The 11,903-nt window shown below is 36.6% G+C and overlaps 1 protein-coding gene across 1 annotated transcript in view; it reads left to right on the plus strand.

The window, feature by feature from the left end:
• The window catches only part of NELL1 (neural EGFL like 1), a 351,666-nt gene that overhangs the window by 166,120 nt on the left and 173,643 nt on the right, over positions 1–11,903 (plus strand). Inside the window, exons 6-7 of the mRNA XM_088145070.1 lie at positions 4,945–5,017; positions 8,662–8,744. Of these exons, the coding sequence (XP_088001196.1) occupies positions 4,945–5,017; positions 8,662–8,744 (156 nt within the window). The remainder of the gene's footprint in view (positions 1–4,944; positions 5,018–8,661; positions 8,745–11,903) is intronic.

Genomic DNA, 11,903 nt, shown 5'->3' on the forward strand with positions numbered 1-11,903 from the left:
TCTGTTTTCACTTTATACTCAATTGTTATTGGCAATAGCTGAGCACACAGGGACTGCTCACCTCTTGGCTAGGATGGCCATATTCTGACTGGTTTTTGCTAGTACTACAGATATTTACCACAGAAATGAATGAAGAACATTCTAAGAACAGCTTATTCATCATTGTTCTAAGGTCCGGCAGTATGCTCAATTTTACACGATGAATTTCCACAGGGAACAATAATAAAATAACGGGTTTGTAGCTGTTGTGGTACCTCATTTTTGGAATGACCAGGAGACTAGGTTGACAGTGACACCTGCCTTTCCCCCATCCAGATTATGACCTGGACTTTTAATGCTTATATTCAGAACTTAACATCTGCAGCCTAACTATCCCTTTTGAGCCTTTTTTGCAGTGTTATTATGCTTATTCCTGTGTCCTTTAAAATGATTAATTTATTTAATTTTCTTTTTTTTTACCCTGATCATTTTATGGCATGTAACCTACCACCTTTTGGATAGCAGGCAGGCTATAAATCTTTTAATAAGTAAATAAGTAAAAAATAAATCAATTATTATAATAACATATATTGTTCCAGACAAAGCAGCATTCTGTGTAATAAAACCTTGGACCTGGTGCTTTAGCACAGTAGCTATTCCATTACTGATTGCTGTCTTATAGTGCCAATGGATCTTTAACTGGATGTTCTCCTGCAATGTTTGCTGTCATGATCCATTCTAGCTAGTCAAGGTAGATTTTAGCCTGCAGCTTGACATTCCCTGTCTCAGGAACCCATTAGTGGCTGTTTGACTAGTTTTCTCTGAAAACTGCTTTTAACAGTCATGCACCCATTGTCTCTGCACCTAAACCCTGGCAGGGAATGAAAATGATCTGCCTGATAAATAACTAATTATCCTGCATAGTAAAAAAGCACGCCATTTAAATAGTTCATGGCTCCAAAGGCAGGAAATTGGACTTTGACATTTGGACAGCATCTAACCTGGGCTATGTTTGGCCAGTATCTTTTTCCAGGTTAGAAGTAATACTTTAAAGGTAAACAGAATAGGGAACATGTGTTTGATTACATTGGGGATATTAAAAAACAAACTAATAAACAAACAAAAACCTGTAGACACTTACATACTGAGACTGTAAACCAAGAAAGCAAATCAATCTCTGTTTAATCTTAAACAGAGGCGATGTGATATGATTTGATTGTGATATACAGCTGGGTGCTTATTTAAACTGATTTTAATTTAAAATCCCCAATCCATTTCTAATCACAGAAAGCTACTTTTGGCCCCAGGTGCAGACATGGATCTTTGTGTATACAGCTGAATGAAAGGGGCTTTTAGAAGCACCACAATGTAGATTAATGGGGTTATCCATCTGGATGTTCATTTTAGGGGTAAAACTATGACTTGTTGGATTGAAAAGCCTTTGGTTTTCATTCATATCTATTTAAATATTGATCTCAGCTGTGGAACGTTTGTATGTGTTTGGTTTTTACACACTGATTGATTGTTCACCAGCCATTGTTTTCAAGATGTTATTAATGTTCTATGAGACTTATGCAGTAATCTGGTTATTTTCATTAATGTTTTCAATTAATATTTGATCTTGAAATAACAAGTGGGAAGTAATACACACAGATTGTCTTCTGCTTTTAGAGAAACTGAACACATAAATGTTACATGATGCTGCATTTGCAAAGCTTGAAGCACTAAGACCTATATTTTATTTATAGTATAAGCTTTGTATTCTGAGTAAGATACAGTGTTCTCCATCTGCAGCGCTCTAGTTGTAACTAATCCTAGTCAAGTCAGTCTTTTTCACTGTCAAAAGCAAACCTTCATAAAACAATTAATTCTTTTTTCATCTTTGTAGAATTTTCAGAACAGATGCCTAATTTAAATTCCAGTGTGAGGCTGTGTTTAAAAAATGAGAGCAGTAGTACTATATGCCACAAACATTATCTTGTTTCTTCTCATATCATACTGAAAACAGCAAGATAATCAAGAGAAGATAAAATAAACACACTTCCTGGGAACTGAAGACCTGATTGTAGGATCAATGGTAAATTTAGCTTCAGTTCCAAATAGGTCCAAAAAGCAAAAAAAATGTTCCAAACTCAATCTGTTTTCCGTGTCTCTTCTATACAAAAGCTTGCTCAGTTGTAGAGTCATGTGCTGGACTTCTTGGGGTAGGTGGGGCTACTTCTAGAATGTTAATGGGCTACTTATCAAATTTAGCAATGCCCCAGTCTGGGATTAAATGAAATATTGAAAATGAGCATGATTACATTCTTCCAATGGAATAGCACCTGTTAAAAGGCAAGGGGAAAGCCAAACCTCATTATTAATAGAAGGAGAGTGATGAGAAAGTGAAGGACATGTTGCCATGGCTGCTAACCCACTACCCAGTGGGGAGACAAAATAGAGCAAGAGCTATAAGATATAATAGGAATTTCCCAAGTCCTGCTGTGCTGCCTCATTGTGGTGGACGGATGCATGAAGCATATTGGGAGTGTACACCAAGAGTGTATAATCCCAGTAGGGTCATCCATGGTGTGAAGGTCATCTCAGCTGCTAAAGCAAACAGGCACCTATATTGGGTGGCAATGATATCAGCAAAGGCATCATTTCATACTGTGCAAAAGAAGATAATGGCAAACCACTCCTATATTTTCCAATAACATTACATCGATCAACAAGATACAGTGACTGTTGATATAGTGCTGGATGATGGGCCCGTCATATCCGAGGGAAATCAAAATACGAATAAGGAAGAGCTGAAGATCTTTCAGAGAACTAATGGCTTTATGGTGCAGATTAAAGCCTTCCAGATGTCTAGTTGCTGATGTTACACTCAGGAAAAGAAAATCCAAAGCTGTAAAGACAGAATTACAGTGGGAATATGGAACAGAAGAAGCATGATCATGGGACAACTTAGTACAGTGAAAGATTAAATGAATCAACTACAGGTTGACATTTTGGGCATCAGCAAATTGAAATGGACTGCAATTGGACACTTTCCATCAGAAGATCACACTGTTCAGTACTCAGGACATGAAAAACAAAGAAGGGATGGCACTGCTTTTATAAGAAGGTTATAGTAATAGTGCAATCAATGATTGAATAATATCATTGAAGTTTGTGGATAACCCTTTAATATTCTGTTTATTCAAGTTGATGCTCCAACCACTGATGCAAAAGAAGAGGAATTTGATTAGTTTTATGGTTGGTTTCAATCTGAAACCAATGGAACATGCAACTATGTGCTGTTGGTGGTTGGAGACTGGAATGCCAATAATGGAAACAGTAAGGAGAAAACTGTAGTTGAACTACATGGCTGAGGAAACAGTGATGAAACGGAATAATGGCTTGCCAGTGTCTTCCAATCCAATCTTGTTTCATTGCTAACGTAGTCTTCAAATGACTGAAACAATGTCTAGATACATGGTGGAACACACAGAAATCAAATTGATACAAGGTGGTGGGAGAATTCAGTTATAAAGTAATGGCAAAGATGTAGCCATGAACTGCATGTGTAACAGACCACAAACTGCTCATATGTTGGGTCCAAGTGAATTTAAAGTGGAAGCATATAGCCAACTAGTTTCAACAATATGATCTTGAATATATACCCATCATTTTCAAGGACAACATCAGGAATTGCTTTGAAATCCTGAATCACATTGATAGGGCAGCAGAGGAACTGTGAAATGGAATCATAGAAATTGTTAAGGATGAAAGTGAAAAAAGACTGTCAAAGACCAAAAACAGAAGAAGGCAAACTGTGTTCTGGTTCAGATGCAGTTGAACTATTTTTCTTTGCTTTGTTCTGACTGCATCTTTCAGAGAATCTTCTGTCCTGTACCGTATGGGTGTGATAGATTGATACTTGTTCAGTGTATATGTTATGATAAGGAGGTACTGCATTCATCAGTATCTGAAAAAATGATGATGATGACGATAATGATAATATGGATTAAGTATGTGATGAACATAGACACATTACAATAAAAGTTGTATACGCGGATATATATTATGTCCATTTTTAAGGATTTCAAAGCTATTTCAGGATAAATATATACTGTCTTATCCTGATGGGTATGAATTTTAGCCTGTTGTACCATGAGCAATGAGCTGTGTATGTAACCTTTGTATGTTGCTATATTGCAAAATGGGATTCAATATTAATATACACAAATGTTGCAAATTTGATGATTTTTATGAAAATACTTGTAATACTGCACTAAATCAAGGTGGGCTTCTTAACCAATTTCAGTGGGAAAGATTTAAGATACCTTGTAAAAGGACCACAAATATAAATTATTTTTTAACAATGCATTCATGTCTATCCAGAACTCCATTGAGTCACATAGGATCTACATCCAGATCTATAGGATTGCAGGAGAACTGTGGGGACAGGGTTCATATTAACCAGTGCAGGAGGTGTGTGGTGGGGTGACTTTTCCTTTCACTCCCAAGAGGCATATCCAGGGAATGAAAAGACTATGGATCTGGAGATCCAAATCTTCCACTGATTTGCCTCTGACTTGTTTTTCCAACCAGTATTGGTGTTGTAGCAAAGATGATAGTGGAATTTTTTCTTGTAATAAGAGGTTTCCAGAGGCAGAGTTTTCTTTTCCACACTCTACCTTCCATTCCAATGGTCCCTGTGGCCCCTGAGTTTCTATTTTGTGAAGTTTAGGATCTTGCTGGTGTCAGATATTTTTATCTGGTCTCTGAGACTATTAGTTTACCTTACTTGCAAAAATTCCTGAATGAGGTTAAACGTTCTTTTAAAAAAAGGAAAACATGGTTCATTATTTTAAATTAATATGAGTGTAAACTATAATTGTGTTAGTTTCTTGAAGCTAACAGTAGATGAGTAGTGAATGATTTTGTGCAATTTAATTGTGTTACTATATATTATCAGCTTTTTCTTCTGTTACAAAGGGTGTCATTCAAGATGCGAAAGTCATCTTTATGCCTAACGGATATATAACTCAGTGTCCTAATCTGAATCGCAGTAAGTAACAATCTATATTAGTGAAATGTAGTTATGTTTATAGTGTTTAATATAGTGTATTTTACAAACTTAATTCATTGTTGTTCAAGAATGTGATAATCCCAGTTTATGGATGAGGACTATGCATTTTTTCAGTTCAAGTCAAGATAGTACATATGATAAAGGTTGCATATATTTTATGAAGTGATATTGTTCTTTCTTGCCCATCCCTAACTCTAAAGAAATCATTAGTTGTATTCATTGGGAGGAGGGGCATCACCTAAATTCATTTATGTTTTTAGGAAATTGCTGTATCACAATGTTTGAGAATCCATGTGTATGCCATTCTGCAACCAGTCTTCACCACATTGCTAACATAGATTGTAATTCATTTTCAGTCCTTTTCCATCCTCTTTTCCCCCTTCCTCCTCCTTTCTTCTGAAGATAGGGCATTGTCTTTTTCAGAATATAGATAACAAGTGGCTATAGGAGAATATAGCTCCTAGACTCAGTACTCCCTTATAATATGCGCATTTTATATAAAAACATGAATATTTATTTTCTAAATTGATCTTATCATAAAGTTGAATTATGGCTTCCTAGACAATTGTTTTCCTTCTTTTTCCACATATTGCTGCCTTTTTTCTGCCTTTAGGCAGGAGAGTTATCAGAATTCTTAACATGCAGAACTAGGATGCTCTTACATGGTGATTGTATTATGCAGTTTATTCATAGTTTACAAACATTCAGTCAAAGTAATTTGGAATCTTGGAAAGGAATCTGGAGAAGTGCTGGACTCCCCTGCACTGGGTATGTTCAAACAGAAGTATTAGGGAATTCTTTAATTTGGGTTCTGCACTGAGCAAGTAATTGGACTTGATATTTTTATTTATTTATTTAGCAAATTTATATAGCTGCCCATCTCACAAAAAGTGACTCTGGGTGGTGTACAACAGTTAAATAGAACATTAAACATTAAAAACAAGCATTATTAAAAATATAGAATAATCCATTATTAAAAATACAAACCATCAGACACAGGAGAGAGTAATATTAACAATGGCAGAGTCATCTTAAAACGCCACCAGTCTCCTGGGACGCCCAGGCCTGCTGACACAGCCAGGTCTTGAGGGACTTGTGGAACAATAACAAGGATGGAGCTAACCTCATTTCAGGGTGGGGGGGGAGGAGGGGGAATGTTCCATAAGGTGGGCACCATGGCAGAGAAGGCCCACCTCCTAGACCCCGCAAGTGTAAGACCCTAGCAGACAGGACCCGAAGCATACCGTCTCTGCCAGATCTGATGGGTTGGGGAGATGTAATTTGGGAGAGGCAGTCCCTCAGATAAACCAGCCCCATGCCATGTAGGGTTTTAAAGGTCAAAACCAGCACCTTGAAATGGACCCAGAAGCAGACTGGCAATCAATGCAGCTCATGGAGCAGAGGCATGACATGTGCTGTTCTAAATGGGGCTTTCCAAGTTTGCAATTCTATATTTCTAAAAATAACAAATATTTTAATGTGTTTTTATATGGTATTCCCAAGTGTTTATTTTCATAAAGGGAAGCCATTTAGTATTAAAACTTTATTTGCAAATTTTAAATTTTTTAAATCAAGCCATTAGTAACCAGTGATTCTAAAGTTTTTATAATAATATGTTAGTAACAATAATAGATGTCTCCATTAATTTAGTCCTGTGGCTGATTTATGGCATAGGGAATTTTTATGACTACCTGCCATTTTTTCTACAAAAGACTTCCTATAGTGAGGAATGAATAAAGGGAAAGAGTATCCATGCTGTCATGAAAAAGATAAATATCTGCTGTTCTGACTCAGGTAGAAGCAGAATATCTTGCTTTATCCTGTTGGGATATACATCTCTGTCTCCCTCCCTCCCTCCCTCCCTCTCTCTCATAAATAAATATACTCTTGCCTAGCCTTGTTGGTTAATATTAGAAGGATTCCTTCTAAGATTTAATTCCAGAAATGTTTTCAGTTAGAACCCTAGCCTACTTGTATATGTATCTGTGTGTCTGTGTGTATATCAGCAAATTATAAGTTAAAAGCACACATCTAGATTATTGCAAACAGTACAGACCTAGGGTCCTTTCAGAGACATATGCAGATTTCACAGTCAGCTTCATAATTTTGTCAGTCCAAATGTTCTTCTGGTCCTCAAAATTATAACGATTTCAACTGCATTTCTTCTGCTAACTCATTTCCAAGCAACAGGACAAGAATCGCAATGGCAAATTAGAATTTTCAATTAGAATTGGTTCACTTGCAATTAACACTGGAAATAAAATGAATACAATGGATATAGAAACTGATTCCCCAATTTTTGCAATTTAACTATGGACATCTATCCATTCAGTTTACCTTATTCAAATTGATAGCTACTATATGGTTATTTAATGATTAGTTTTGCAGCAGAAGTACACCAATGTTTTTTTTCCCTTACAAGTCCCTTCTGGAATGAAGACAGTGCCTTTACAGAGCTAAACCAACCAGGAGGCTATGCGTGCTTTTTTTATATCTGGGTGGGTAGGCATGCCAATGCCAGTGATTGCAGGAGCAGCAGTCAGAGGCATTTTATTTATTTATTTATTTATTTATTTATTTATTTATTTATTTATTTATTTGATTTCTCCCCTGCCCATCTTCCCCACAATAGGGGACTCTGGGCGACTTACAGAAAACATTAAAACTATAAATATATCTAAAACACATCATACATCCAAAATTTAAAACAATACTAAAAAAAGGAAGATCCAAGAAGATGGAAAATCAGGCTGTGGAGAGCTGGCCACTATGGAGCTAGCCATCCCCCTGCTTGAAGTATTCCTTCCCCGCCCCAGGCCAAGTGGCAGAACCAGGTCTTCAAGGCTCTTCGGAAGGCCAGGAGTGAGGGGGCCAATCGCACCTCCAGAGGCAGAATGTTCCAAAGAGCAGGGGCTACTGCAGAGAAGGCCCGCCTTCTGGACCCCACTAGATGGAGTTCTTTTACTGAGTGGGTCTGAAGCATGCCCTCTCTGTGCGATCGGGTGGGATGAGGGGAGTTAAAGACATAGGGGAGAGGTGGTCCCTTAGGTAACCTGGCCCCATGCCATGTAGGGCTTTAAAGGTAATAACCAACACCTTGAATTGGACCCGGAAGCAAACTGGTACCCAGTGCAGCTTGCGGAGCAATGGTGTTACATGGATCCTTCTTGGGGCTCCAAAAATAGCCCGCGCAGCCGCATTCTGGACCAGCTGTAGCTTCCGGATACTCTTCAAGGATAGCCCCATGTAGAGCACATTTTGCTACTTTATGTCAGATTGCTTCTCATTCATGATGGTGTTGGGATCTAGGCACGTAATAGGCAATAAGCATGGAACATATAAATTGTGAACTGTGAATGTTATCTATTCAAATGAGAAAGACAATAGGCTTACATAGCAACAGTTTGTTTAGCCATGGTACTAATGAAAACAGAAGACATTTTGATCAGGCTTCCAAAAATCTAATGGTGTCCGATGTCATTCATCTATAGCCTTCCTATTTTAACAACTGTGACATTCCAATCAGTATCTACTTGGCCTCTGAATGTTAAACACACTGTGTTTTATTTGTTTGTTTGGTTTGGTTTTTAATAATATGATATTTATTCTTTCTTTCTATTGAGCCTGCCCAACCTGCAGTGACTTCTTAAGCCTGGTACAAGGAATTATGGATTTACAAGAACTTCTAGCTAAAATGACAGCAAAAGTAGGTACCTGACTATTGCTCTCAATTTTTAATCCAAGTTGCCGTTTCCTCCATCTGTTAAGACCACAATGTCTGTATTTTTTCCACCTTTTGTCCATGGATTTATATGAATTTAATCCATACTATAGGATGAACTTACTTAAGTCAGGGGTGAGGGACCTGAGAATGACATAAAATGGTCTGCAAACAAGCATTTCAGAACTCTGGCAGGCATGTTGTATCCATATCCTGGCCATTCTATAAGAGGAGGGGAAAGAACATGGAAGGGGTAGCAAATAGAAGGAGTTAAAAGAACAAAATGGGTGGGACAAAATGCTGGCTCTGCCATCAGTTGTTCTGTTTACTATGTGTGACTTTCACAGTGCTCTCAATGGACTGTGGGTTTAGAAAGAAAAGATGGTTTTCTACTGTAATGGTTTGATTGTGTGGAATCATGCTATATTGTATACAAATTGGTGTCTCATTTTTAGACCAGGGATGGTAGGATGAGTCCACCTGAATTGTCAGCATTTACCCATGGCAAGCCAGAGAATATGTACTGCTGATGTATCACCACTATGGAATTGGAAAGGGTGCTCTTATGGATGAAAGTAAAGCAAAGATATGACCACTGTGGTTATAAAAATTATTAAAAACCCTGCTGATTTCAGTAAAAAGTCAATTATCTGAGAGTAACCCATTGAACATACACTTACAGTATTTCTAAGTAAACATGTGTAGGCTTGTAGTGTTGTTTCCTACTGAAAACAGTGGAATTAAAACTTAAAAGTTCTTTGGCTTTTTTTTCTTTTTAAAGCTTTGAATGGAAAGTACACCAGATAGCAGACTCTGCATGAATTTACTGACACTATATTTTGTTTTAGTGTTAAATTTTTCTTCAGACTTTTTATTGATGTTCCATCTTCATTTAAGTATGCCCTGCTTTCACAGCATGCTTTGAATAGGATTGTTTGGAAAAAGAAAAATATTAGATTTCATCTCATGTTACTGCAAAAAGGAAGACAATTCTGAGGCATGCTAGTGGCCTTAGTGCATTCTGATTCAGTCCTAATTGAGTGACTTGTCATTTGCCAGAGCTAATTATATTCTGTTTATTTTTTTTTAGGCTAGTTAATACTTATTATTATTCTGAACGTTGCATGTATCCATACAAATGGAATATTCTTTTAACTCCTTGTTCCTTGTTCCCCGTGATGCTGTTCTGGTGACCTTTGCAATACATAACTTTTTTTTTAATTGTCAAGAAAAGCAAACAGCACATGACGTTGTCTCTATTTTCATTAATAAATAGAAAATTCATGGTTTACTTCTAACATGATGAAATACCAGTCTCAGCAGCAGCTGCGGGATGTGTCAAAATCAGCAAGGTGATAGAGAATTGCAATGGAAGCCCTACCCATGTTGTGCATGTTCCAGGGGGCCAAGGCTTCCATTGTGATGTTCCATCCACCATATTGCTGATGTTGATTCTTCCCTGCACACAACATTAAGTAATCTCTGTGAATCATCATTTTCGTTCTCCCACCTACATTAACTCTGATCGATAGGATGGGGGACTAAGAACTGACAAAGAAAAAGAGTGTGTGTGTGTTTGTGTGTGTTGTGTATATATTCCTTAATACTCTTTTTTCTTTACCTTGAAATAGAAATGAGACTGTGAAAGTCATGTTTGTTCACCCTCTTCAACAGAAACAACAATTGCTTCTCTCAACATGGGTTTGGTCTTTTCACATATCAGTACAGAATCTAATAAAAGTAATGCCAATTAACCTATGAAAGACACAATGGATTCTGGAAGGATACCCAGATGGATTTGCTTTTAGAAACCATTTAGATCACTTAATAATCACTAAAAATACATCTTATTTTAAATTAGTCTATATTTAAAGTAAATATTCTGAAGTAACATTACTTAATTATGAATAAAGGTAGTACAGTATTTTAATAACTGTAAATACAGAACTGTTTTGATGGTCATTGCTGAAAAAATTAAGGGTTACCAGTTCATCAAACAACAATGATTTTTGAAGCATAAAATGAATTTTTAAACTCAAGGGAGATTTAAAAAGTGACGAATGCCCATTCTAATGATAACCATGGATCATGCATGGGTTTAGAAGAATCATATCAGATTTTTGAAAAAAAATCCTGAACAGCAACAACAAAGCTAAAAAGAATTGTATCATTTAATAAATGCATATTGCCTTCTATCTTCCTGAATTTGGAAATATTTGTGCTGACTTTGTAAATAGTAGAATACTTTATGGGTCTCTGTTTTAAAAAGATGTGCCTAAATAGATGGGAGCCCTGGTTGACCTTATCTGTACTTGGAAGATAAGCAGATCCAGGACTGGTTAATGAACTCCAGGTCATACAAGGTTGGACTGAAGAGGTAAAAAGACATCCAGGAAGAAAAGAATAGTAAACCACTTCCATACTCCTGCATGTTAAATTGCTTGGATTTGTCCACCAAGTCACTATGTTTGAGCTTGGCTTAAAGGAGATTTTATGCAACTTTTATAAAAAAACATATACCCATGAATCTTTGGTGAGAGCTGCAGAGAAATGTAAAATTCAAGAAGGTAGCAGTTCAATAAGGGATCGTATTTTTTACATCATTTGATAAGTATTGCAAATCACTATTGTAAATGATGCATTTCCCCCCATAAAATGTACATGATTAAGAAGTGCATGTGTTAGATTTAACTCAGAATGGCTACTACTCAGCTACAAATAAGGCCTTTCAGTTCACATATGAAAACTATAATTTATAATATCTTCTAATTTTTCCTCTTCTATTGTGCTCTATATAATCTAAGTCTGAAACATACACAAAAGCTTTAGAAAGTAGTTTTATAAAACCAAATCTTGTACAATGACAATTGAGTGAAAATAAGACATTACCATAGCATGGTCTAAAATAAAAAGCTATGTGAATATATACAAAATGCAGTATGCACTCTTAATGCATTTTTCTGCTGTAGTTTCAGTAAATCATTCTGTTAGCTGTCTGAGAATTGCAGCTGGTATATAATTTACATCATAAATATTAATGCATAATCAATATTGAGTTCCAGATTCTTCACACTGTATCTCAGTGATCGAAAGGGTCCTAGGTGGAGAAGACTGCTATATGGCATGCAATTTCATATCATGTAG

This window comes from Python bivittatus, unplaced genomic scaffold (assembly GCF_059951505.1).
Source record: "Python bivittatus isolate LINGU-HERP-01145 unplaced genomic scaffold, Pbiv_v1 ctg000480_np1212, whole genome shotgun sequence".
Taxonomy (NCBI): Eukaryota; Metazoa; Chordata; class Lepidosauria; order Squamata; family Pythonidae; genus Python; species Python bivittatus.